Raw genomic sequence first — 26,613 nt, 5'->3', positions numbered from 1 at the left:
TGATTTGGGTATCAAAAGAGATGAAGCTTCAGAAAGTCTTCTCTAACCCAGCTCTGCGACTCTCATGACCCTCCATCCCTACACTCTGGCTGGGTTCCAGCCAGCCCCACCGTCCTCCTATTTCCTTTTCCAGCAAGCTCGTCCGAACCTCGCTGTTCCCTCGGCGGCCTCCTCGAGTGGCCAGCTCGAAATATGCCTACTCTGGGAGGCCTTCCCTGATCCCCAGGAGAATAGATCTCTTCTCCACGCTATCATCCTATTTGTTTCCTTTTGGCCCCTAGCGATGACTGAGATCCCCTCGTCCGTGGGTACTGGTGAGGTGTCATGGGATCCCGACGTGGGACAGACGGCAGGGGCCACGATCCACCTGCCTCGCCCTGCCGGTATCCCGACGGTGCCGCAGCGCCGCGACCCCGCCCGTTCTCCGCATCCCCCACCCCCCCTTCCCAGGCTGCCTCGCTCGGGTGACGTCAGCGACCCGGTCCCCGCCGCCGCCGCATCCTCCGCTCCCGCCTGGAGCCGGCGTCCCCCGCGCTCCTTGCGCTCGGCCTGGCCATGGATTCGGTCGCGCTGATGCCGCTCTTGCTGCTGCTGCTGCTGCAGCCTCCGCCCGCCACCCCCGCGCCGCCTGTCCGCGACCCCTTCGCCCTGCAGCTTGGGGACACGCAGAACTGCCAGCTGCGGTGCCGAGACCGCTACCCTAAACCTCAGCCTGCTCAGGTGAAGCGCGCGCAGCGCCAGCAGGAGGACCGGAGAGCTCTCCAGTGGGGGATGGGTTGAGGATGCAGCTCCTTCCGTTGGGAGCGGGAGGCCAGGGTTCCTCGGAGGGAGAAGGGGTCAGGGAAGGGGGTTCTTCAATGGTGGTGGGCCCCTCTGATGGGGGAAGGGCTGGAGTTCCTTCGACGAGGGCGAGCGCAGAGATCAGGGGTCCCTCCGATGAAGGTGGGGATGTGTCTCCGGCAGGGGAGGGGCCGTGGGGTCCCTTTGACACGGGGCGGGGGTTTAGTGATGCCAGTCCTTCCGATGAATTCGGGGTTGCGGGAGTCCCTCCAAGCCGGAGGCCGGAGGGGACTGAGGTGTCTATTGCTACCCAACGGGTTCTGGCTCCCCTCTGCTGGGCCAGGGCCTTGGGGGAGCCCCACCCCCACCTCCCTCAGGCCCGACAATCCCCTTTTCCCCCTCTACTCAAGCATCTTCCCCCATCCTCTTCCCTACCCCCCTTAGACCTACCAGTTCCCACCCCGATCCTCACCACCCCTCCCCCAGTCAGATCCCAATTTTCCCAGGCCTGAAGGATGACAAAACCTCCTGAGTCCCCCTTCCTTCTTCAGGCCCAAGATCCCCTCCTCTGTGGAGGGTTTTTTTGGAGTGGGGGCAGTAGGGAGGGAAGATCATTGCCCTTCATCTTCTCCAGTTTTTCAACCATTACCCAAACCCAGCAGCATCCATTGTTTACTCTCCTCAAGCCGCCCCCCCATCCCTCTCTCCTCCTTGGAGCTAACATCCCCCACTAATATTCTTAGCCTCCTCATCAACCTCACCCCAAATCCCCTAGAAGATTTGGGGAGATCAAGTCTTCTACCTCCCTGAAATCTTCCTGCGCCGCTAGCCGACTCCTGCCCCTCCCCCTGCCTGAGCCCGCAGCTTCGCTTCCAGGAGGAGCTGGGGGAGGACCCCGTTCAATCCAGGAGAGCGAAGGCGTATGACAGGGCCGTCCTGACCAGCGCTTGCGAGCGAGGCTGCCGCCTCTTCTCCATCTGCCGATTCGTGGCCAGGAGCTCCAAGCCCAATGCCACCCAGGCTGAGTGTGAAGCAGGTGAGTGTTGGCTGGGTGGGCCAGGGCGGGAGAGGTGGCCTGGGACGGACTGTCCCCCAGTTACCCCCTCCTGCCCCCTGCAGCCTGTGTGGAGGCCTATGTGAAGGAGACAGAGCAGCAGGCTTGCAGCGAGGGCTGCTGGAGTCAGAACCCAGAGCCGGAGCCTGAGCCTGAGCTGGAGCAGAAGGTGGGCGCCCTCCCACCTGTGGCCCCAGGCCCATCCCCCATCTCCTCTACTCCCCTCCCCAGATCTGCACTCATATCCACAGTCTCTCCCAGGCTCTCCATGCCATTCCGGGCCTCCTGGGTGTCCTGGATTAAGCCATACGACATCTCAAGACTCAATTGTCATCTCTGTGACATGGGAAGTCCTCCCTACCCCTCATCCCCGCCGTCTCTCCCACCCAAACTGCCACCATTTACATTATTTAGCAAGCTTTTGTCCTGGTCCAGGCCTAACCTCAGCTTGTCCCAAATTTCTTGTGCCACCCGAGGCACCTGAGACAATGTTATCCCCATTTCATGCCCCCAGAGCAACTGGCCAAGGTCACCCAGCGCTGTGTGGAGGTGGGATTTAAAGCCAGTGCCACCAGGGCTTGTGACCACTCCTCACCTCCCTCATCTTCAGAGCTGACTTCTGAGCACCTACATGTTAGCTCCTGGTCTAAGGCCTGTCCTTGTGATAAACAGGTGGTCAGAATGGAAGTGTAGGGAGGAGGAGCCTCCCAAGCACACATAGCTCCTCCTTCCCCACCCCAGGGAGAAATAATAACTGTACACTTATCATACTCCCTGAGTCTAGACAGTGCTGCATCAGGGGAAACCAAGGCACAGGAAATCCTCCATCCCAGTCAGAAACCCTCTGGCTGGGATTCCCCAGAAAGCCCTCTGCTCTCATCTCTCATTTTCCTCCACCCTTCCCAGGCTTTCACTGTTCATAAAAGCCCTGTGCACCATCATTTCTTCCTATTCCATGTTCTCTCCTGATGCTGTTAAAATAAGAACAATGATGATGGTAACATTTTTAATCATAGCAGCTACTATATATTAGGCACTTGTGCTTTTTGTGTGTGTGTGACCCCATGGACTGTACAGTCCATGGAATTATCCAGGCCAGAATATTGGAGTGGGTAGCCTTTCCCTTCTCCAGGGGATCTTCCCAACCCAGGGATCAAACCCAGGTCTCCTGCATTGCAGGCAAATTCTTTACCAGCTGAGCCCCCAGGGAAGCCCAGGAATTCTGGAGTGGGTAGCCTATCCCTTCTCCAGCAGATCTTCCTGACTCAGGAATTGAACCAGGGTCTCCTGCATTGCAGGCGGAGTCTTTATCAACTGCCCTATCAGGGAAGCCCTTGTGCTATTGTTTAATTGAAATCTCATAGCAGTTCCCTGAAGGAAGAGTATCATTTCCCATTGTAGGGCTCAGAGAGGGCAATCTACTTTCCCAAGGCCACACAGTCAGTCAGCCAATGCAGTGCTGAGATCTCTGTTCATCATATGTAGCCCTGTTGCCCCAAGCCACTTAGTGAATTTTGATCACAGTGAACTTTCCCAGCTCCCCTCCCACTTAACACGCCACACTGGTGACATTTCTGTGCCTTGGGCCTCCCCTTGGCAGAGAAAGGTCCTGGAAGCTCCGAGCGGAGCCCTCTCGCTCCTGGACTTGTTTTCCACCGTCTGCAATGACCTTGTCAGCTCGGCCCAGGGCTTCGTCTCCTCCACCTGGACATACTACCTGCAGACTGACAATGGGAAGGTGGTGGTGTTCCAGGTGAGGGCTCTGGCAGGGGCCACACCAGAGAAGTGGTTGGGTGGTCAGGGTAAGGAGGTGGGATGAACTGGTTCTTGGCTCACGGGATGCAAAGTCTACAGGTCAGTAAGCTTCAAGCACAGCTGGATCCAGGGGTTCCATGTCTCACCCCACCCCTGGATTCTGCTGTCCTCTTCAGCAGCTTCATTCTCAGGCAAACACGTCCCTCCTCACAGCAAGGTGGATGCCTATGGCTCTAGATTACAACCTCTCTGAGGTTTTAACTAAGTTGATTGGCCCTGGTTGAATCATGTGATGACCTCTCAGCCATTTCCTGTGATTTTATTGGCTAGTCCTGAATCACATCCCTATCTGAGGTGTTGGAGGATGGGGTCAAGGCAAATCAGGGTCCCACAATAGCAGGGATATCACAGCCTGCAGCTGTGTCCTCTCTGTCCCCAGTGGAACTAGATGCCAGCTGGGCATGGGATAATGTAACCTACATGGGGCACAGAGAGGTGCCTGCTAGGGTCAGGGTGGTGCCTTTCTTAAGGGCTTCTCTGTACTGTCTTGTTCCTGGCCCAGACCCAGCCTGTGGTAGAGAGCCTGGGGCATGAGGGAGCCCGTCTGCAGCGAGTGGAGGTGACCTGGCGGGGATCCCACCCTGAGGCTTTGGAGGTGCATGTTGGTAAGATTCAAACTTAGACCAGTGTTCCTTCCAAAGGTGGCTCCTCTATCACAAGGGGTTCTCCTGGCAAATGAGCCCTTGAGGATTGGTATTTCCATCTCTCAGTTCCTGGGTTTCCTTGATCCATCTCCCTGGGTTCCACGGTCCATCTCCCAGGGTTCCATGGTCCACTTCCCTTAGATCCATGGTCCATCTCCCTGAGTTCTATGGTCCATCTCCCAGGGTTCCATGGTCCACTTCCCTTAGATCCATGGTCCATCTCTCAGGGTTCCATAGTCCATCTCCCTTAGTTCCATGGTTCATCTCCTAGAGTTCCATAGTCCATCTCCCTTAGTTCCATGGTTCATCTCCTAGAGTTCCATAGTCCATCTCCCTTAGTTCCATGGTTCATCTCCCAGAGTTCCATGGTCCATCTCCCAGGGTTCCATGGTCCCTCTCCCAGGGTTCCATGGTCCATCTCCCAGAGTTCCATGGTCCATCTCCTAGGGTTCCATGGTTCATCTCCCAGAGTTCCATGGTCCCTCTCCCAGGGTTCCATGGTTCATCTCCCAGAGTTCCATGGTCCATCTCCCAGGGTTCCATGGTCCCTCTCCCTGGGTTCCATGGTTCATCTCCCAGAGTTCCATGGTCCATCTCCCAGGGTTCCATGGTCCCTCTCCCTGGGTTCCATGGTTCATCTCCCAGAGTTCCATGGTCCATCTCCCAGGGTTCCATGGTCCCTCTCCCTGGGTTCCATGGTCCATCTCCCAGGGTTCCATGGTCCCTCTCCCTGGGTTCCATGGTTCATCTCCCAGAGTTCCATGGTCCATCTCCCAGGGTTCCATGGTCCCTCTCCCTGGGTTCCATGGTTCATCTCCCAGAGTTCCATGGTCCATCTCCCAGGGTTCCATGGTCCCTCTCCCTGGGTTCCATGGTTCATCTCCCAGAGTTCCATGGTCCATCTCCCAGGGTTCCATGGTCCCTCTCCCAGGGTTCCATGGTTCATCTCCCAGAGTTCCATGGTCCATCTCCCAGGGTTCCATGGTCCCTCTCCCTGGGTTCCATGGTTCATCTCCCAGAGTTCCATGGTCCATCTCCCAGGGTTCCATGGTCCCTCTCCCTGGGTTCCATGGCCCATCTCCCAGAGTTCTGTGGTCCATCACCCTAGGTTCCATGGTCCACCTTTCAGGGTTCTGATTTATTCCAAGACCCCATGCCCCATTGCCTCAGGTCCTGGCCCCCTGTTCACCCTCCATGGCTGCTGTCACCTCTTGGCTAAGACCTGGAGGCTACTGAAAGGTGACTTGTTCTCTCAGACCCTGTGGGCCCCTTGGACAAGGTAAGGAAGGCCAAGATTCGAGTCAAGACCAGCAGCAAGGCAAAGGTGGAGTCCGATGAGCTGCAGGACAATGACTTCCTCAGCTGCATGTCCCGGTGAGCGGCGGAACCCTGGGGATGGTGTCGGGGTGGGGCCTGAGGGAAGAGGCTGTCTGGTCCCACCAGGGCCCCTGAACATGCCTGCTGGGGGGGCAGGCGCTCGGGGCTTCCTCGCTGGATCCTGGCCTGCTGCCTCTTCCTCTCTGTGCTGGTGATGCTGTGGCTGAGCTGCTCCACCCTGGTGACCGCGCCCGGCCAGCACCTCAAGTTCCAGGTGGGCAGGGCCCATGGGCAAAGATGGGAAGAAAACCGTTCCCTCATTTGGACAGGGCCACCCGCTTTCCCATGGAGATAGGGACCCTGACTTGCTACGTTACATTAGGCAAGTTTCTTCACTCTCATGAAATGAGAGGAACAACTCCCACCCTTAGTAGGGGCGACCTGAGATCTGGGGTGGGAAGGAGCCTTGCCAGGGTGGGGACTCATGGCCCTCTCTCGCTCTTCTTTCCCCTACAGCCCCTGACTCTGGAGCAGCACAAGGGTTATATGGTGGAGCCAGAGTGGTCCCTGTACCCTCCCCCGTCCCACGCCTATGCAGACAGCCCCCCGCCCTACAAGCTGAAACTGGACCTGACCAAGCTGTAGGCCTACACTGCCAAGTTCAGGGGCTCTCGGGGTCTCACTTGTCCTTTGCCTAGGCGTCCAGGTCAAGGTGGGACCATCCTTGGGCTCCTCCCTCCCCCAAATTCTTCTCTCTCCAGCCCCGCCCCTCACCCCCTGGATTCTGGGGGTGCTGTGCCCCTGTTGGGGGTGGGATCTGACCTTGGTTCCTCCATGTCCCCCTTCCCCAGAGCGTGTTACTTTTGTCTTCTATTCTGTAGCTTCTTGAGTATTTGAACCCCAGTTCTGTGCTGCCTTCCTCCTTCCTCCTCTCTCCCCTCTCTGGGGGGCTGAGGCCACAGGAGAGCCACTTTGTGCTAAGGCTCCCCCTTTTCTTCCCACCCCACCTCTGGAGACATAGCCCCATGAGAGGAGGCCCCCCAAGAGAGGAGGCGGTGGGTGGCTCCATGCTGGGAGGGCGAATGAGGCTGGTATTGCAACATGGGGGTCAAAAGGAATAAACCATGTATATAAAAACCATCTTGGACTGAGCTTACTGCTATCGGTCTTTCTGTCTGCCTCCTTGGGGGGAGGCCTGAGTGTGGCTATGACTGCTGCCCACCAGGCCCTTCCTGAGATGCGGGACCCCAGGAACTCCCCATGGCTTGAGCGGTGTGGACCAGCTGCCCCCTGAAAGGAACCAGCACACATCATACTCCTAGCTAGGGGTGACTCTGGCAAAGTGGCTCCTGCCACCTGCCTGGCCCAGGTGGGTGAGTGCCCCTTCCTGGGCCTCTGTGTTGCTCCTGTGAAATGGACAGGGCACATCTCAAAGAGGACATTTGTTAATTTTGTAACCAGCTGGCTTCCATCCCCCTTTCTTTGGGGGATGGAGCTCTGTCCCACTGGAGGCAGTCTCAAGGCCCTGTCCACAGGTCCTCACCCCTTCCCTACCCAGGGGATCCAGCTTTGGTGAGTTGGCATTCTTTCCCTGCACTCTGCATTCAAGAGGAGTCTTGCCTGGGAAATCCCACGGACAGAGAGGAACCTGGCGGGCTATAGTCCATGGGATCGCAAAGAGTTGGATACAACTTAGTGACCAAACACAAGTGCAACAGTGACGACACAGCATGGCCATAAATAAATAATCAAAATAAGAGGAGTCTTGTTGGACAGGAGAAGCCCACCGTGATGAGGCTGTAGCCGTGACCCTCCATCCTGTCCATTCTGCAGACTCCCCAAGAGCCTCTCAATAAATCTTTCGGTTTAGTAGGTTAGAGTTGTTTCTGTTGCTGGCAACCAGAGAGTCTTGTTTGGTGGAGGCTGCATCTCCTGGGAAGAGTTTGGGATGATGGACATGGTGGTCAGTGGGGTAGATGTTTCCAAGGGCTAATGGAGGCCTGTGGGTGGTGGGTGGGTGATTGGGGGGAGGTGAGTGAGGCTAGTGCCCCTCCACTTTTCATCCTGCACTGTGACCCGAGAAGTTGATTCACTTGGACCCTCAGCCTTCTGCTAGAATCTGCCAGAGGGGGCCACCAGCAGGAGGTAGAAGGAAAGAGAAGTGAGAAGTGCCGGGGGGAGTGTTCTCTCCCCGCTTCTCTCTCTCTATCCCCCAACCCAAGGCCACAGCTCCACCAAGTGGACCATCAGTCCAGGCATGTTAAAAGCTCCTGGCTGTTGCCCCTTCTGTGTGCTGCACTACCCCCTGTCAGTTACCTACCCCTGCCGCACTTTGCAAATATCCCCTCTATTACCACTCTCCTGCACTGTCCATTCTGACTGGCTCCTGCTTGTTGCCTGGCCCCTGCCTGATATCATGAACATCGGGATTCAACCAAAAGGCAATCTAGGCCCTTGAGTAACATTCTGAGCCCAGCGTGGGATTTCAGGGAAGCCCCTAGGAATGTCACCAGGAAATACGACCTGGGCAGAGATGAGAAGTGATGACAAGCCAGTGCTGCCCTGTAGAACATTCTGTGATGATGTAAGTGTTCTGTCTGTGCCACCTCCAGCCACAGGATGTTGCCGAGTTCTCGCAATATGGCTCATGCGACTCAATTGTGTTCCTCATTTTCTTTAGTTTGAGTTGATGTACATTTAAGGTTTTTCCTCTATTTTTTTTTTTTTTTTTGTGGCAGTGAAAAATATGCATCATATAAAATAGGCCATTTTAACCAGGTTTTTTTTTTTTGGCTAGGCGGCATGTGGGACCTTAGTTCCCCGACCAGGGATCGAACCCGCACTCCCTGCAGTGGAAGTGTGGAGTCTTAACCACTGGACTGCCCGGGAAGTCCCGTAGCCAGTTTTTTTTGGCTGCGCTGGGTCTTTGTTGCTGCTCATGGGCTTTCGTTAGTTGCAGCAAGCTGGGGGCTAATGTGTGGTTGTGGTACAAGGGCTTCTCTGCGGTGGCTTCTGTTGTCGCAGAGCACGGGCTCTCAGTGTGTGAGCTTCAGTAGTTGTGGCACGCGGGCTCAGCAGTTGCAGCTCATGGGCTCCAGAGAGCAAGCTCATTAGTCGTGGCCCACAGGCTCGGTTGTTCTGCGGCATGTGGGATCTTCCCCTACCAGGGATCAAACAAGTGTTCTTTGCCTTATAAGGTGGATTCTCAACCACTGGACCACCAGGGAAGCTCCCCCTTAAAAACTGCACAATTTTTAAGTGTACAGTTCAGTGACAATAGGTACATCCACAAACTATATCAAACCTAGACAGTGTATTAAAAAGCAGAGACATCAATTTGCCGACAAAGGTTATGGGTAGTCAAAGCAACTGGTTTTTTGGTATAGTCAAAGCCAGTCGTAGTGATGTGAGAGCTGGACCATAAAGAAGGCTGAGCACCAGAAAATTGTTACTTTTGAGCTGTGGTGGTGGAAAAAACTCCTGAGAATCCCTTGGACAGCAAGGAGATCAAACCAGTCAATCCTAAAGGAAATCAGTCCTGAATATTCACTGGAAGGACTGATGCTGAAGCTTAAGTTCTTTAGGCCATGTGATACAAAGAGCTGGGCTCATTAGAAAAGACCCTGATGCTGGGAAACATTAAGGGCAGGAGAAGAAGGGGACGACAGAGGATGAGATGGTTGGATGACATCACCAACTCAATGGACATGAGTTTGAGCAAGCTCTGGGAGATGGTGAAGGACAGGGAACTCTGGTGTGCTGCAGTTCATGGGGTTGCAAAGAGTCGGACACAACTACTGAACAACAGCAAGAGTGTTGTGGAGTTATCACCATCATCTATTTAAATGGTGGTTGTAATCCCTTAGCCCGGCTTAAAGGGGAGCTTGGCTGCCCTTTCAGTTGTAGATCCACCCTGCCCTTGGCCTTCCCATCTCAGTGAGTCTAGACACTTGAGTGGCATCTTGATTCTTCTCTGTCCTCACTCCACGTTGCTTCTTCAGCCATGCTTTTCCTCTTGGGCTCCAGCCCACATGCTTCTCTTTGCTTTCCTTGGCAATAGCCAAGGTCCAACCTCCATCATCTCTTGCTCAATAAATGTGCCCATCTCTTCTTGGGTCTCCCTGCATCCCTTCTGGCCACCCTCTAGCTCCAGGCAGCAACTGGGGAGCCATTGGTATAAAGTATATCTAATCCTAGACATCACCCACTTCTGGGTTCTAGTGCTGCAATGAGGAGCCCAAATATCCACATGATCCAACAGGTACCCCCACGACTTGGCCCAATTAGCATCTCCAACCACTTCTATGAAGCTGTGTCCCTTGCTCGCTATGCTCCAGCCACACAGGCTCTTTCTAGATTCCTTGAACCCCGTTCCTTCCAACCCCGGGGCCTTTGCACTTGCATTTCCCTCTGGCAGGAACACCCCTGAAGCCCGGCTCTAACCAAGTTCTCAACACAAAGGACTCCTCCTCAGCCAGTCACATCCTCACCACCCAAGTCTGGGCCAGCATCCCCTGTTACACCAATGCGCAACTCCTCGTTCATCTTCCCTGTGCCCACCACATTTATAGTTGATTAATAATTATTTGTTTCAGTGACAGCCTCCTTTAACATAATTTTATGAGCTCCATGAAGTCAGCTCCCTAGGGTTTCATGTGCGAACTGGCATGGAGCAGGTAATCAGTAATTATTCTTGATTGGGTATTTTCCTGCTTACCTCTCAGACCCCAGAAGCAGCATCATCCAGTCAGATCCATTCCCTATGTGGGCTCTGACCTTGTCCCTCTCTTACAAGCTCATTGTTGCCCTTGGATACCACCTGCTTTCCTCTGCTTAACTTTTAAGGGCTTTTAAAATCCACCATGCTGGCAGCCACCACCTCCAATGTTCCTCCAACCTTTCATTCTGAAGACAGAAGGGGCATCAATGTACTAGCCTGCAGACCTTTGCTATAACTGCTCCTTTTGCTCAGAATTCAGGAGACCCTGGTTTGATTCCTGGGTCAGGAAGATCTGCTGGAGAAAGAATATTCTTTTGCTTCCCTGTGGCTCAGCTGGTAGAGAATCTGCCTGTGATGCAGAAGACCTGAGTTTGATCCCTGGGTTGGGAAGATCCCCTGAAGAAGAGAATGGCTACACACTCTAGTGTTCTTACCTAGAGAATTCCATGGACAGAGGAGCCTGGCAGGCTATAGTCCATGGGGTCACAGAGTCAGACATGATGAACAACTAAGACTTTCTGCTCAGAATACCATCACAGACTTGGTAGGAATCAACCTGGCACCTGGCACTGTCATCTCTTCTTTCCTAACAGAACTGATCTGGTTTGATCACACCTGTGTGGTTTAGGGGAAGTTGAGTAGCATGACCCAGCCTCCTCAGGTATTGACAGAATATATTGGGAGAGAGACATGCCCTGTTAACTGGGGTTGTTGAGCTTGGGAGAATGAAGCATCTGTCTGAAGCAAGAGGCATGGAGAAAGACAGTGTCTTTCTGCCATTGCCGGAAGTCCTGAAACAATAAAGCCATCTTGTCTTTAATTTTCAGCTTAATCCCATTTGTGTGGGGCTCCTTGGAACTGAAAATTGTGATCCCTGTCTCTTTGTCCTCCCTCAAGACAGAGTTTTGCAAGGGCAGAGTTTTGTTTGTATGCTGCTGTGTCTAGCACACTGATTCTTTTTCCTTTTTTCCTGCTGTGTCGTTTGGCTTGTGGAATCTTAGGTCCCCGCCCTAGGATTGAACCCAGGCCCCTGGCAGGGAGAGCAGACCACTAACCACTGGACCACCAAGGAATTTCCTAATGCATTAATACTTGAAACCCCTGTGACCATCCCAGGGTTGGACCCAGAGTAGATGCCTCATAGGTATGGAATGAATGATGTCAGATGGTGCCGGTAGAAACTGAGTCCTGCGGATGTGCGGAGGTGGGAGAGGAGTCCTTTCCAAGCAGGTGGTGAGTGGTGGCTGCCTGGAAGAGATGGCGGCTGACTTGGGCCTTGAAGAATGGATAGAATCGAGGGACAACGGAGGGTGTCCCGGGTGCACAGGTGTGCGTGTACATTCAGAGAAAAGTAATACCTATTCACATCACCTGTCTCTCTCTCAGGGTTTCACTGGGGAAGGGGCCCTGAGTGCCAAGTGAAGACTCTTCTGGAGTCTCAGGAGAGAGGGGGCCCTTCACCTCCATCTGAGGCTCCTTCCCAGTGCAGGGGCTCACAGAGCTGACCTGAGGATAACTCCTGACTCGCTGCAGCTCTTTGGACCTCAGGTTCCTTGTCTGCCTTCCCCAGCTCCACAAGGCATCTGGGAAGCCACCCTCTCTGAGCCTCCTTCTGCCTTCCTCTCACATCCCAGCGCAGACCTGGTGGAGGGTGGGTGGGTGACTGGTGTCATGGCAACAAACAGGAGCGCCCATGTGTCCGTAGTGAGGGTTGCTGTGGCAACCGGCAGTCCTGGTTCCTTGGCGACAGGCCTGAGTTCTGGGCTTAGGGGTGGGAAGGGAGGGAGGGAGGTGTCCCTGGAGACACTTTGCAAGTGCTTGGAAGGAACGATGGGGATTCATGTCTTTCTCTTCTGTGAAGGGGGAGGCTCAGGCCAGATCCCAGCTGAGGATTGCTGGGGTCCCTGCCCCGGGCCAGGTTGTGAGCCCAACAGGGAAGCTGAAGCCTCCAGGGGTCCTGTGTCATGGGATGCTGCCCACCATCCCCTTCACACCCAGTCCCACCGGGCTCTAGGTGGCCCCTGGCATGCTCCCTCCTCGGTGTCCGCACACAGTCTGTTCCCTTTGGCTGGAAGGCTCTGTTCTCTTCCCAGCTGAGTCTTCACACTGAGTGTCCCTCCTTGGCCTTCTGGCTCAGCCTAGCCCTGCTAAATCACTATACCCTAAGCCTCTATCATGTTGACAATTAAGTGATTGCTTCTTTGCTTGTGTGATGATTGGTTTAATAAATGCTCCCTCTGCCAGATGCGACACTGTAGCAGGCCCAGTCACAGCTGTGTCCCACACACTGAGGAGGCTGCCCTCAATACATCTTTGTCAACACGCTCCCTCCTAGCTCCACATCAGTACAGCCAGTGTGATCTCCTCTCTGTCCCTGGGACTCTTTCCGGCACCCGTTTGGTCCATACCCCTGACTTCCACCAGGGATGTCCTGGAACATTCTGGGCCCTTCCACAATGTTCTGGAATGTCCCAGAACACCCCTCCCTGCTTCTCTCTCCCCGCTTTTATTAAAGCTGGAACACTGCTTCCTCAGAGACTCTCCTCCGCCTCCTGGTTAAAACAGTGTTCCCCCCCTCGGTCACTCTCAGCCCATTGCCTTCATGGCAATTAAAATCATCTCGGCCCTTTATTGGTTCGTATGTCTCAGGTTTGTCCTTCCCATAAGGATATATACATGCCAGAATACTCAGGAGCATGAAGGGTAGGGATCATGTCTGTTGCGCTTACAGTTGAAACCCTAGCCCCTTGTGCATAGCCGATGCATAAGTTCTTGCTTTCTTAAAAACATTACAATTAATTAATTAATTAATTACTGGCTGTCCTAGGTCTTCGTTACTGTGCAGGTTTTTCTCTAGTTCTGGCAAGCATGGGCTACTCTCCGGTTGCAGTGTGCGGGTTTCTTGTGGCATCTCTTGTGGAGCAGAGGCTTTAGGGCACACGGGCTTCAGCAGTTGCAGTACATGTGCTCAATCGTTGTGGCTCCTGGGCTTGAGAGTACAGGCTCAGCAAGTGGCCCGTGGGCTTAGTTGCTCCGAGGCATGTGGGGTCTTCTCGGATCAGAGATGGCACCTGTGGCTCCCGCATTGGCAGGCAGATTCTTTACCACTGAGCCGCCAGGGAAGTCCAGTAAGTGCTTGTTGATTGGATGGAGGGAAGGGGCGAAGAGACCAGGAGGTGGTCATGCGCTCTAGGGCAGGCAGCTCTGACACCCTCCTGCTGGAAACATGCGTGAGTCACTTACCTCTCTGAGCCCCGGGGTCTGGCTTTTCAATCCAAGTGTAATTTACAAACAACAAAGCACACTCAGTTTTACTGCTGTGACCCAAATACAGAGTACTCCTAATCCCATGGGCTGTCTTGTGCCCCCTCGAGTCACCTCCCAGGGGACATCCCACAGCTGACCTCTGTCCCCTAGGCTCCACCTGACTTCTTTTACGTTGTTGATTTTTACCATGCTGTGTGGCTTGCGAATCAGTTCCCCCACCAGCAATTGAACGTATGACACAGCAGTGAAAGCCCGGAATCCTAACCGCTAGGCCACCAGGGAGCTTCCTGTTCTGTTTAAGAAACCAACTTTAGTGAGGCAAACTTTACATTTAATGATGCAACTGTTTTAAGTGCTCAATGAATTTTGACAAATATACCCCCCCTGTTGCCCCATAATTCAAGATATAGGACATTTCCATCACCCCAAGGCCACATGCCTCTTTGTGGTCGCTCCCCGGCCCAGCCTCTATCACTGCAGATTAGTGTGGCTTATTTGTGAAAATGGAATCACAACATGTGTCCTCTTTGTTTCTTTTGCTCAGTGTTGGTGAAGTCCCTTGTGGGATACATGTATCAATAGCAGCGGGTCATTCTTTTTCTTTGCTGCATAGTATTCTACTAGTGACCATGTCATTGTCCATTTATCCATCAACCTGTTGATAAACCTGTGGGCTGTTTCCTGTTTGAGGCTATTATGAACATTCATGTTTATATCTTTGGATGAAATCATGTCCCTTTTTCTGCTGGATGAATACCTGTAGTGGGTTGAGTGGTGACCCTACCACCCTCAATTCACGTCCACCCGGAACCTCAGAATGTGACTTTATTTGGAAATAGTGTCTCTGCAGATGGAATTTAGCCAAGAATCCAAATGAGATCAAACTGGATGAGGGCGGACCACAAATCCAATGAGAGCATCTTGGTAAGCGACGTAAATGAATACACAGAGAGGCACAATAGGAAGGCCATGTGAAGATGGAGGCAGAGACTGGGGTGGTGTAGCTGCAAATCAAGGGATGCCAGAGATAGCGGACAACTCCAAAAGCTGGGAGAGAGATGCGATTCTCCCTTATAGACCCACAGAAGGAACCAACCCTGCCAACATCTTGATTTTGGACTTCCGGCCTCCTGAACTGTGAGAGAATAGATGTCTATTGTTTTAAACCATCCCCTTTGTGGTCATTTGTTACGGCAGCCCCAGGACACTCATAAATGCCCACGGATGGAACTGCTAGAGTGTAGGAACACTCCCTTTCAGCAAATATTGCCAAACGGCTGTCTCAAGTGGTTGTACCAAATGACATTCCCACCAACGAGTGTGAGAGTCATCGCTTCTTCACCTCCACAATGGGGACAGTAATAACTCTTCACGGCTGTGGTGAGAATATATGAGAAAGCACAGTTCTGGGCATTGAAGTGTGGGGGCTTCCCTGGTGGCTCAGTGGTAAAGAATCTGCCTGCAATGCAGGAGACCCAGGTTCAATCTCTGGGTTGGGAAGATCCCCTGGAGAAGGGGGTGGCAACCCCCTCCAGTATTCTTGCCTGGAGAATTCCATGGACAGAGGAGTCTGGCAGGCTACAGTCCCTGGGGTTAGAAAGAGTTGAAAACACTCTGTAAATGGTAACTTAAAAAAAAAACTTGCAGAGAAGGTGCAAATCCAGCTCCATATGTCTTCAATATTGAACTTTTTCTGCTCTTTCCCAGAAGAAGTCATATTCAAGGAGTTCAGGGTGGAGACCCTCTCCTCCTATAGGAAGACCCAGTGAGGGCTGGGTTCTGGGGTGATAGTGAGGACCCTGGGAGATCCAAAGAGGCTGCAATGCTAAAAGCAACTCAGGAAAGCCAGAGCAGAACCAGCACAAGAAAATGTCATTCTTTCATTCACCAACAGATTCGTTGCCAGTCAATGCTTGATTCAAGAGGCTGGTATCCCGGAAAGGCCCCAATATAAATACAGGCTAGGCAGCCAAACTGGGCAGCGGGGAAATGGGAGCTCTGCTGAGCAGCCAGGAAGGCTTCCTGGAGGAAGAGACCAGAGCTGGATTTGAAGAATGTGAGAAGGCATGCAAGACCAACTTGACCATCCTTTCTGCTATGCCAGAAGTCTAAAATCAAAGTGTTGGCAGCTGTGCTCCCTCTCAAGGTTCTAGAGGAGGGTCCTTCCTTGCATCTTCCAACTCTGATAGATCCAGGCATTCCTTGGCTTGTGGCCACATCACCTCAATCTCTGCCTCTATCTCCACATGGTCTCTCTGTTTGGATTTCACTCTTCTTTCAAGGACATCAATTACTGCATTTAGCTCCCTCACCCAATCTGAGATGATCTCATCTCAAGATCCTTACGTTAATAATATCTGCAAAGACTCTTATTCCAAAAAAGGCCTTATTTTGAGGTTCCAGGCATACATGTCTTGGGGGGAGGTCACCATTCAACCCAGTACACTGAGAGTGTTTGTTCAGTTTATTTTCAGTGAGACTGTCCTCTTGCAGGTAGGGCTGTCTCTGTCTTGTCTGGAGCCTGTATTCTATGCCCATCACAGGGTCTGGGGCACAGGAGGCTGTCAATAAGTGCTGCTGAATGCCTGAATAAAAGACAGGAGGAGGGACTTCCCTGGTGGTTCAGTGGCTGAGATTCTATGCTCCCAAGGCAGGGAACCTGGGTTTGATCCCTGGTCAGGGGACTAGATCCCACATGCCGCAACTAAATTTTCAGCACACCACAAATGAGATTGAAGATGCCACTTGTCGAAGCTAAGACCCAACGCAGCCAAACAAATAAATAAATATTAAAATAAAAAGACAGAAAGAGAGGGAGTCAGCACGGGGTACTGGGAGAGGGCATAGCCTTGGGAGCAGAGAGTGGGGGTTCTATCTCCTTCTCCTGAGCCTTGCTTGGCAAGACACTTCCACTCTCTGAGCCTCACTTTTACCTACTTTGCAAGGCTGTCGTGAAGATGAATGTCAAAGTCTGGAGGTTTCCAGGTTACCTAGTAGGATCTTAGGAGGTGCCGCTATTGTGGTGGTGGGGGGGAGGGTGACGCAGGCAGGAAGCAATCTAGACCCGTAGGTAAAGTTAGAGAACTGCGCGGATCCGGTGGAGACTTCAGGGGGGCGCTGCGATGCAGCCAGCTGGGCTGACAGTGAGAGAGGAAGATCAAGGGCCCCTGTGTTTATTTGTCACTGAGCCCTTCTCGGGATCCTGGAAGGAAGTGGTCCATATGCCCTTTCTTTCTTTTTTTTTCATTGAAGTGAGATCCACATAATATAAAATTAGCCTTTTTTTTTTCTTGGTCTCTCCTTGCAGCTTGTAGAATCTTAGTTCCCCACCTGGGTATTGAACCTGGGCCCTTGGTAGTGAAAGGGTGGAGTCCTAATCACTGGTTCGTGAGTGGGTGAGTCGTTCAGTCGTGTCTGACTCTTTGCAACCCCATGGACTGCAGCCCGCCAGCCTCCTCTGTCCATGGAATTTTCCAGGCAAGAGTACTGGAGTAGGTTGCCTTTTCCTCCTCTAGGGGATCTTCCTGACCCAGGGATCGAACTCACCTCTCCCATGTCTCCTGTATTGCAGGTGGATTCTTACCTGCTAAGCCACCAGGAAAGCTGCTAACCACTGGACTGCCAGGGAATTCCCTAAAATTGACCACTTTAAAATGAACAATTCAGTGGCATTTAGTACATTCATAATATTGTGTAACCATCACCTCTGTTTAGTTCCAGAACACTTCCATCCCTGTTCCCATTAGCAGCCACTCCCTACCACCCGCACCCCACCCCCCCGCACCCCAGCCCCTGGCAACTGCTAATCTGCTTTCTGTCTCCACGGATTGGCCTGTTCTGGACATTTCTTATAGATGGAATCATACAAAAGGTGACCTTTTGTGTCTGGCTCCTTTCACTCAACATATTTTCTAGGTTCATCCGCGTTGTATTAATAGCATGTGTCAGAGCTTCATTCCTTCTCATGGCTGAGTAATAGTCCATTGTTTGGGTGGAAAGCACTGTGCTTATCCATTCATCACTTGATGGATGCTTGGGCTGGTTCCTCTTTTTGGTGATTGTGACTAATGCCGCTGCGAACTTGTGTGCATGTGTATCTGTTTAAACATCTGATTTCACTTCTCTTGGGTGTACGCCAATTGTAAAGATGGGAAAACTGAGGCTAGGAGGGGATGAGTCAGCAGTGAAGAGTGTGGATTTGAAATGAGGTGAGATTTGGATCTGGCTTCAGGCAGGGCTCTGCCGGGCACTCACATGTGACTTTGGGCTGGAGGAGTTACTGGGACCGCTAGCTCATAAAAAGAAGCTTCTGGAAGGACATGTCACAATAGTTGGTCCACATTGGCCACTGCGTTATTCATGGTGACAGTGGAGGAGGGGACTTCGCTGGTGATCCTGTGGGTAAGACTTTGCTTCACAATGCAGGGGGTACAGGTTCAATCCCTGATTGGGGAGCTAGGATTCCCACATGCCTCTGGGTCAAAGAAACAAAGCAGAAAGCAGAAGCAATATTGTAACAAATTTAATAAAGACCAAAAAAAAAAAAGTCCACATCAAAAAAGTCCTTAAAGAAACAGCATGGAAAACAGATTCCCCCCCTCACCGGCTGGCCACTGGGGTCAGTTACTAGGGCCTGTTTTTCCCACCCTGCATGAGGTCCCCAGGGCCTGGCTCACCTCCAGGCAGCAGTCCCGACTGTGGACTGGCATCTGTCCCCAGCGCTCCAACCGAGGTGGGGGTCCCCAGAGCCGCCTCAGCCTCAGCTTTCCATATGGGCCACTCCCTAAGGGTGCAGAGCCCAAAGCCCTCCCTGGGTGACTGCAGCGGTCCTTCTCCCTCTCTGCCCTTGACCTTCTCGGCCATTCAGATCCCAGCCATAGGGCATCAGTGGAGGCAGGAGTGGGAGGAAGAAATGCAGAACTGGTGATTCTTTGCTCGGGGACAGTTAGCAGCCCGTGCTGCTTACTCTGAGGACATCTGAGTAATAGGCTCAGAGCCTTTTTTGGAGGAAGAGGGGACTAATTCTTACCAGGGGAAGGGTTGTGTTCATACTCATTTCGCAGATATGGAAACTGAGATCCCAGAGAAGCTAAGAGCTATTGTTCAGCCAAAAGTCACGATGATTTGTTTATGCATTGTGCATTTACTTAACGTGCTGGGTGCTGCTCAGGGCTCCGTGGAGTGACCAGGAAGAAAATAAAGTCCCTGTCCCTTGTGGAGATGACAGATGACAAGGAGAAAAAGAAATTGCAGGAAATTCCCTGGCAGTCTAGTGGTTAGGACTCTTGGCTTCCACTGCCAAGAGCCTGGGGTTTAATCCCTGGTGGGGGAGATAAGATCCCACAAGACACGGCCAAAAAAAGAAAGAAAAAGAAAGAAAGAAAGAAAGAAAGAAAGAAAGAAAGAAAGAAAGAAAGAAAGAAAAGGCAGGACAGTTCCTCAAAAAATTCCTCATCCAGCAATTCTACTCAAACCCATGTCTCTCTTACGTCTCCTGCAAGGGCAGGGGGGTTCTTTACCACTAGCACCACCTGGGAAACCCACTCCTAGGTATGTGCCCTTACAAAAGTGAACACAGAGACTCTGACAGACACTTGCACGCGTGTGTTCACAGCAACACTAGTCACAATTGCCAAAAGAGGAACTACTGAAATGTCCATCAATGGATGAGTAAATAAATGAAATGTCATCCATCCATACTATGGAATATTAGCCAGTCATAAAAAGAAATGAAGCACTGACACATATTACAACATGGATGGACCTCAAAAACATCATGCTGATTAGTATAAGTCAGATCTAGAAGGACATATGTGATTCCATTTATATGAAATATTCAGAATAGGTAAATCCATAGGGACAGGAAACATTAGTGATTATGAGAGGCTGGGGCAGGGAAAGGGGAGTGATCGTTAATGACGATGGAGTTTCCTTTTGGAATGATGGAAATGTCTTGGAACTAGATAGAGGTGCTGATTGGGCTTCCCAGGTGGCATTAGTGATAAAGAACCTGCCTGCCAATGCAGGAGATACGGGTTCGATCCCTGGGTCTGGAAGATCCCCTGGAAGAGGGCATGGCAACCCATTCCAAAGTTCTTGTCTGCAGAATCCCATGAACAGGAAAGTCTGGCGGGCTATTGTCCACAGGTTTCAAAGAGTCAGACAGACTGAATTAACTTAGCACACACTCACGCCGAGGTGTTGATTGCATGACATCACGAATGCACTAAATGCCATTGAATTGTATACTATAAAAAGATGAGTTCTATGGTATGGGAATTGTATCTCAGTTTAGAAAAAACCCTGAAATACAGAGTTTGTTAGATAGAAAAATCAAGCAGGACTAGTGGGTCAAAGGGCAGGTTTGGGAGAGAGGAAATGCCCACAGCTGATTTGAAGTGAGGGCCTACGACTTGCACTACCCTGACTGTTGTGTATGTTTGTTTTTTCATGGCCTCTGCTCTGTCTCACAAAGACATTTTATATATGGGTTCCCCACCCACTTCTGGCGGCTTCCCTGGTGGCTCAGAGGGTAAAGAGTCTGCCTGCAATGTGGAAGACCTGAGTTCAATCCCTGGGTTGGGCAGAGGCCCTGGAGAAGAAAACGGCAACCCACTCCAGTATTCTTGCCTGGAAAATCCTATGGACGGAGGAGGAGCCTGGTGGACTACAGTCCATAGGGTCGCAGAGTCGGACACGACTGAACGACTTCACTTTCATTCCCTCCATTATTCCTGCCTGGAGGATCCCGTGGACAGAGAAGCCTAGTGGGCTTGCAGTCTGTGGGGACACAGAGTCGTACACGACTGAGCAACCAGCAGTTACAGTTACACCCTTTCCTGTGCTGCGTGGTACTGTGGCATCTTAATTCCCCGACCAAGGATGGAACCATGCCTCTTGCCTTGGAAGCATGGAGTCTTAACCAATGGACTGCCAGGGAAGGCTCTCAGGGACATTTTAAAGATGGAAAAACTAATGCGTAGAGCTGGAGCAACCCACTCAAGGCACGAAGACTTACAAGAAGTGGATGCAGGACTTCCCTGGTGGTCATGCTTAAGAATACCCCTCCCATTGCAGGGGATGCAGGTTCAATCCCTGGTCTAGGAATATCCCATATATTGTTGTTTTTGTTTATTCGTTATGTCATGCCTGACTCTTTGCGACCCCATGAACTGCAGCGAACCAGGCTTCTCTCTCCTCCACTGTCTTCTGGTGCTTCCTCAGATTCGTATGCATTGAGTCGGTGATGCTGTCTAAACATCTCATCCTCTGCCACCCCCTTCTCCTTTTGCCTTCAATCCTTCCCAGCATCAGGGTCTTTTCCATTGAGTTGGCTCTTCGAATCAGGAGGCCAATGTATTGGAGCTTCATCTTCAGCATCAGTCCTTCCAGTGAATAATCAGGGTTGATTTCATTTAGGATTAATTGGTTAGATCCCCTTACTGTCCAGGGGACTCTCAAGAGTCTTCTCCAGCACCACAGTTTGAAAGCCTCAGTTCTTGGGCACTCAGCTTTCTTTATGGTTCAACTCTCACATCCATACACGACTACTGAAAAAATCATAACTTTGTCTAGATGGACCTTTGTTGACAAAGTGATGTCTGCTTTTTAATATGCTTTCTAGGTTTGTCATAGCTTTTCTTCCAAGGAGCAAGCAAGATCCCACATGCCTTGGAGCAAATAAGGGCCTGAATCACAACTACTGAGCCCATGCACCTAGAGCCCATGTTCTGCAGTAAGAGAAGCCACTGCAATGAGAAGCCTGTGAACTGCAACAAAGAGCAGCCCCTGCTCACTGCAACTAGAGAAGTCCTGCTCAGCAGCAAAGACTGAGTGCAGCCAAGAGAAAAGGAAATTCATAAAACACTTCATCCAAAAACAGCAGTGGGTGCAGAACTAAAGGTAGTAGCAAAGATCATGAGCATTTATTTCATGGTTACCTCTCTAGTTTCTGGGCTTCCCTGGTGGCTCAGATGGTAAGGAATCTGCCTGCAATGCAGAAGACCCGGGTTTGATCCCTGGGTCAGGAAGATCCCCTAGAGAAGGGAATAGCTACCCACTCCAGTATTCTTGCCTGGAGAATTCCATGGATAAAGGAGCCTGGCGGGCTACAGTCCATGGAGTTGCAAACAGTTGGACACAACTGAGTGACTAACACACACACACACACACACACGTCTAGTTTATAGAGAAACAGAAAGTGATGCCAGGATTTCCAGCAGCAGGCTCTGAGCCCACTCAGTGGTGAAGGGCAGACAGGGTGGATAAGGCCGCAGCATGTGGCTGAAGGAAACCAACACATCCCCTACATCCCAGGCCTCAATTTCCTCCTCTGGAACACCTGGGGGTTATAAGGAGGCCTCGCAGCTCAGACCTGAGACCGTGAGTTCTACAGCTGGTCTGGAGCGGGGAGCAGGTGGTGAGGCCCTTGCCTCCGGGAGAGCCGGGCCGGCTGTGGGCCAGATGGCGGCCAGGCCTGCGGACGCTGCCTGCCACGTCCCCGCCTGTGGACTCTGCCAGACCACAGGTCATCACTTTTGGGTCGTGGTGTGTGGTAACCTGGGGTTCCTCAGTGCCTCAGTGGTAAAGAGTCCGCCTGCAATGCAGGAGATGCAGGAGACATGGGTTTGATCCCTGGGTTGGGACGATCCCCTGAGGGAGGAGATGGCAACCCACTCCAGCATTCTTGCCTGGAGAATTCCATGGACAGAGGAGCCTGGTGGGCTATAGTCCATGGGGTCATACAGTCTAACGCGACTGGGTGACTGAGCATTTGAGCAGTGACCTTCCTGGGTTCTTTCTGTCCTCAGTCACCCGTGTCTCATTCCGGGTATCACAGCCAGGCCAAGGACCTTGGGGAGATCTGTGGCCTTGCTCTGCCTCCCTGCCACATCCCACCTGCTGTATCTCCTGTTGGCTCCACCTGCAAAGTACATCTTGGCTAGGATCCCATTCCTCCCTGGCCACCAGCCTGGGATGAGCACCATTTCTGGCCAGGAAGTCTTGCTTCCTAAATAATGTCTCTAATTTAAGATAGTGCCTCAACTGCAAGTGTTGGTCATACTCCCTTTCCTCACTAGTGCCCCCAACCCATCCTCATTTCATGCAGGGGAACTGCCTCCACTGTGGTCCATAGGACTCTCCATGACCTGGAGCACTCCTCATTGCTGCCCACCACATCTCCTCCTCTCCTCTCCCTCACTTTTTCCCAACATGCAATACTTTGCACTGACTCTCCTGTGCTATGTGATCTTAAAGTTCCTAGTGTGTCCACAGACCATGTGTCTGCAGTGTACTATGTGTGAGTGCACGGTCAGGGGCCCAGCAAAGCTCTTCTTGCTTATCTTCAACTGTGTGTCTGACATATGGGTCAAATCTGGGTGTTTATGAAGTGTGCGTGCATATGGATGCCATTGACTGCAGCTGTGTGTGTGTCGGGCGTGTGAGCTGTAGGTCTCTGCTGAGTGGGGTTTGATGCCTGCATGTGGTTCATCTGGAACAAAGGCTCAAGTGGCAGGCAGACCACAGGAGGGTGAGGGGGTGTGTACAGAGCTAGCAGGAACGTGAGCTGCTCATGCTCCCACACATTCAATATTTATTCGAGTGCTTATTGTGTGCTGTAGGGGTCAGCAGGGCCCTTCAGCACCTGGTATCTATCAACGTTCACAGTGTCAACTCCTGAACACTTCACACACAAATGATTGAGTACCCACTGTGTACGGACCCTCTGCTAGAGATGGATCAGTTGCATCTGGTTCTTCCTCTGGCCCCTCCAACCCTGTGTCCACCCTCTTTCTCCAGCACTGACTGCAGGAAGGCTCTGAGCCCCATTTGGACCCCTGGGCCCTACCTAAACTATGGACAGAGGTTCGCAACATTGCACAGGAGGCAGTGACCAAAACCATCCCAAAGAAAAACAAATGCAAAAAACCCAAGTGGTTGTCTGAGGAGGCTTTACAAATAGCTGAGAAAAGAAGAGACACGAAAGGCAAGAGATAAAGGGTAAGATATACCCAACTGAATGCAGAATTCCAGAGAATAGCAAAGAGAGATAAGAAGGCCTTCTTAAGTTAACAATGCAAAAAAAAAAAAAAAATTAAAAAATAGAGGAAAACAATAGAATGGAAAAGACTAGAGATCTCTTCTAGAAAATTGGAGCTATCAGGTGAACATTTAATACAAGGATGGGCACGATAAAGGACAGAAATGCTAAGGACCTAACAGAAGCAGAAAAGATTAAGAAGAGGTGGCAAGAATACACATAATAACTATACAAAAAAGTTCTTAATGACCCAGATAACCATGATGGTGTAGTCACTCACCTAGAGCCAGACATTCTGGAGTGTGAAGTCAACTGGGCCTTAGGAAGCATTACTATGAATAAAGCTAGGAGGTGATGGAATTCAAGATGAGTATTTTCAAATCCTAAAATATGATGCTGTTAAAGTGCTGCACTCAATATATCAGCAAATTTGGAAAACTCAGCAGTGGCCACAGGACTGAAAAAGGTCAGTTTTCATTCCAATCCCAAAGAAGGGCAATGCCAAAGAATGTTCCAACTACTGTACAATTGTGTTCATTTCACATGCTAGTAAGATTATGCTAGAAATCTTTCAAGCTAGGCTTCAGCAGTATGTGAACTGAGAACTGCCAGATGTACAAGCTGGGTTTAGAAAAGGTAGAGGAACCAGAGATCAAATTGCCAACATTCATTGGATCATAGAGAAAGCAAGGAATTCCAGATAAACATCTGCTTCTGCTTCATTGACTACTCTAAGTGTGGACCACAATAAACTGTGGAAAATTCTTAAAGAGATGGGAATATCAGAACACTTTACTTGTCTCCTGAGAAACCTGTATGTGGGTCAAGAAACAACAGTTAGAACCAGACATAGAACTGGTGTTACTTTCCCTTTCAAAATTGGGAAAGGAGTATGACAAGGCTGTATATTGTCACCCTGCTTATTCAACTTATTAATATATTCAGAGTGCATGATGTGAAACACTGGGCTGGATGAATAACAAACTGGAATCAAGATTGCTGGGAGAAATAATAACAACCTCAGATATGCAGATGAGACCACTCTAATGGCAGAAAGTGAAGAGGAACTAAAGAGCCTCTTGATGAGGGTGAAAGAGGAGAGTGAAAAAGCTGGTTTAAAATTCAACATTCAAAAAACTAAGATCATGGCATCAGTCCCATCATTTCATGGCAAATAGAAGGGGAAAAAGTGGAAGCAGTGACAGATTTTGTTTTCTTGGGCTCCAAAGCCACTGCAAATGGTGCCTGCAGCCCTGAATTTAAAAGACACTTGCACTTTGAAAGCAAAGCTTTGACAAACCTAGACAGCATATTAAAAATCAGAGACATCACTTTGCTGACAAAGATCTGTACAGTCAAGGCTATGGTTTTTCCAGTAGTCATGTATGGATGTGAGAGCAGGACCATGAAAGAAGTGTGAGCACTAAAGAACTGATGTTTTCAAATTGTAGTACTAGAGAAGACTCTTGAGAGTCCCTTGGACTGCAAGGAGATCCAATCAGTCAATCCTAAAGGAAATTAACCCTGAATATTCATTGGAAGGACTGATGCTGAAGCTCTAATACTTTGGCCACCTGATGTGAAGAGCCAGCTCATTGGAAAAGACCCTGACACTGGGAAAGATTGAGGATAAAAGGAGAAGGGGGCGGCAGAGGATGAGATGGTTAGACAGCATCACTGACTCAGTGATGAATATTTGCAAACTCCGGAAGATAGTGGAGGACAAGGAAGCCTGGTGTGTTGCATTCCATGGAGTCACAAAGACTCAGACATGACTTAGCAAGCTAACAACAGAAACAACCCTGCCTGAGGCTGCACAAGAAGAGCTTTCTAACTCAGAAGGTGAAAAAATAAATGGGTTCAAGCCTGGAAAGAAAATTCTGGAAGCTTGGACCCATTCAGGGTGAAGATTCTAGTCTTTCAGTGGCCTTGAAATCTCTGGAAACTTTACAGAAGCCTTCTTGGCTTTCAGCTCCATGGGGTTCAGAAGGGAGGAGAGGAAAGGAAGGCAAGAAAGAAGAAGAACAAAGAGAAAAAGGAAGGAAACAGATGCAGGTCTTTGCACCTTGGCTGAAGACTACTAGGGTGTTTGGGCCACTGGAGCTGGGAGGTCCAAGCGGGATTGGTCTGGTGAAATGGACTTTGGGGGTATAAGTGTGGGTTTGAAGGGTCTGTGGGCAAGGGTCTGGGGGGAGTGCAGTGGGATTTGAGTAGAGGATGGGGGAGATAACTTGAGGGCAGGGATTTGGGGGTATAGGAATGAAAACTGAGGGTTCGGCAGGAGGTTTGGGGATCTGAGCGCAAACCGAGGGTGGAGATTCTTGGGTGTGAGAGAGGAGGCTCTGGGAAGACGGGGTAGGACTGGGACCCAAAGCTGGGTTGGATGTTTGAGGCCTGGGTCCTAGGTGAGTTCCTGAGACCTAGGGAGGTCTTGGGGAGGGAGTGACCCTGGAAGGAAAGAGGGGGCGGGTCTCAGATTTCTTAGATCAGTTTCTCCAAGTTCCTCCTCTCATCTTGGCTCGGGGCCGCCACTCCCCCTTCCCAGAACAGAACCCTCTCCTGAAGTGCAGTGTTTCGCTCTCGGGCAGCTCCTACTCCTCTGAGTGAACTCTGTCCCTCTCCACTCACTTGTCCCGCATCCCACCGTCGCCTGTCTCCTCCCCAGAGGCTACTCGCGGACACGCACAGGTTGCCTTCACCCCGCCCCTCCCATATAAGCCCCTCCCCCTACTCTGGACACGCCCCTCCGTAGACCATGCCCCCCGCCCCTTCCCTGGCCCACCAATCTCTCGTCCCTCAGACCCAAGTCTGCTGCTCTTCCCAGACTCCGCCCCTTTCCCCAGGCCCCGCCCCTCCTCTCCCAGAGCAGTACCGGTTCTTTGCCCTCCCGCGCCCATTTTCAGACCCCGCCCCCTCCCGGGCCAGGAGCCGCTCCCTTCTCAGACCCGGCCCCGCCCCTTGCCTAGGGCCCCGC

At 51.4% G+C, this 26,613-nt stretch overlaps 1 protein-coding gene across 2 annotated transcripts; it reads left to right on the top strand.

Annotated features, from left to right (window-relative positions):
* The first annotated feature begins 465 nt into the window (after positions 1-465).
* On the top strand, positions 466-6,750 carry TMEM59L (transmembrane protein 59 like). 2 transcript variants are annotated; one of them, XM_020884529.2, is made up of 8 exons: positions 467-720; positions 1,657-1,816; positions 1,900-2,003; positions 3,435-3,587; positions 4,152-4,254; positions 5,550-5,667; positions 5,767-5,884; positions 6,127-6,750. In XM_020884529.2, the coding sequence occupies exons 1-8, from the start codon at positions 556-558 to the stop codon at positions 6,253-6,255; spliced, it is 1,050 nt and encodes a 349-aa protein (XP_020740188.2). In that variant the 5' UTR covers positions 467-555; the 3' UTR covers positions 6,256-6,750. The 2 variants fall into 2 exon arrangements, with proteins under 2 accessions (XP_020740189.2, XP_020740188.2); XM_020884530.2 differs by lacking the exon at positions 3,435-3,587 and having other exon boundaries at positions 466-720.
* Positions 6,751-26,613: the final 19,863 nt, after the last annotated feature.

The sequence above is a fragment of the Odocoileus virginianus genome, chromosome 3, assembly GCF_023699985.2.
Source record: "Odocoileus virginianus isolate 20LAN1187 ecotype Illinois chromosome 3, Ovbor_1.2, whole genome shotgun sequence".
NCBI classification, from domain to species: domain Eukaryota; kingdom Metazoa; phylum Chordata; class Mammalia; order Artiodactyla; family Cervidae; genus Odocoileus; species Odocoileus virginianus.
The sequence above is the reverse complement of the archived record's forward strand: the minus strand, read 5'-3'. Positions and strand labels throughout refer to the sequence as shown.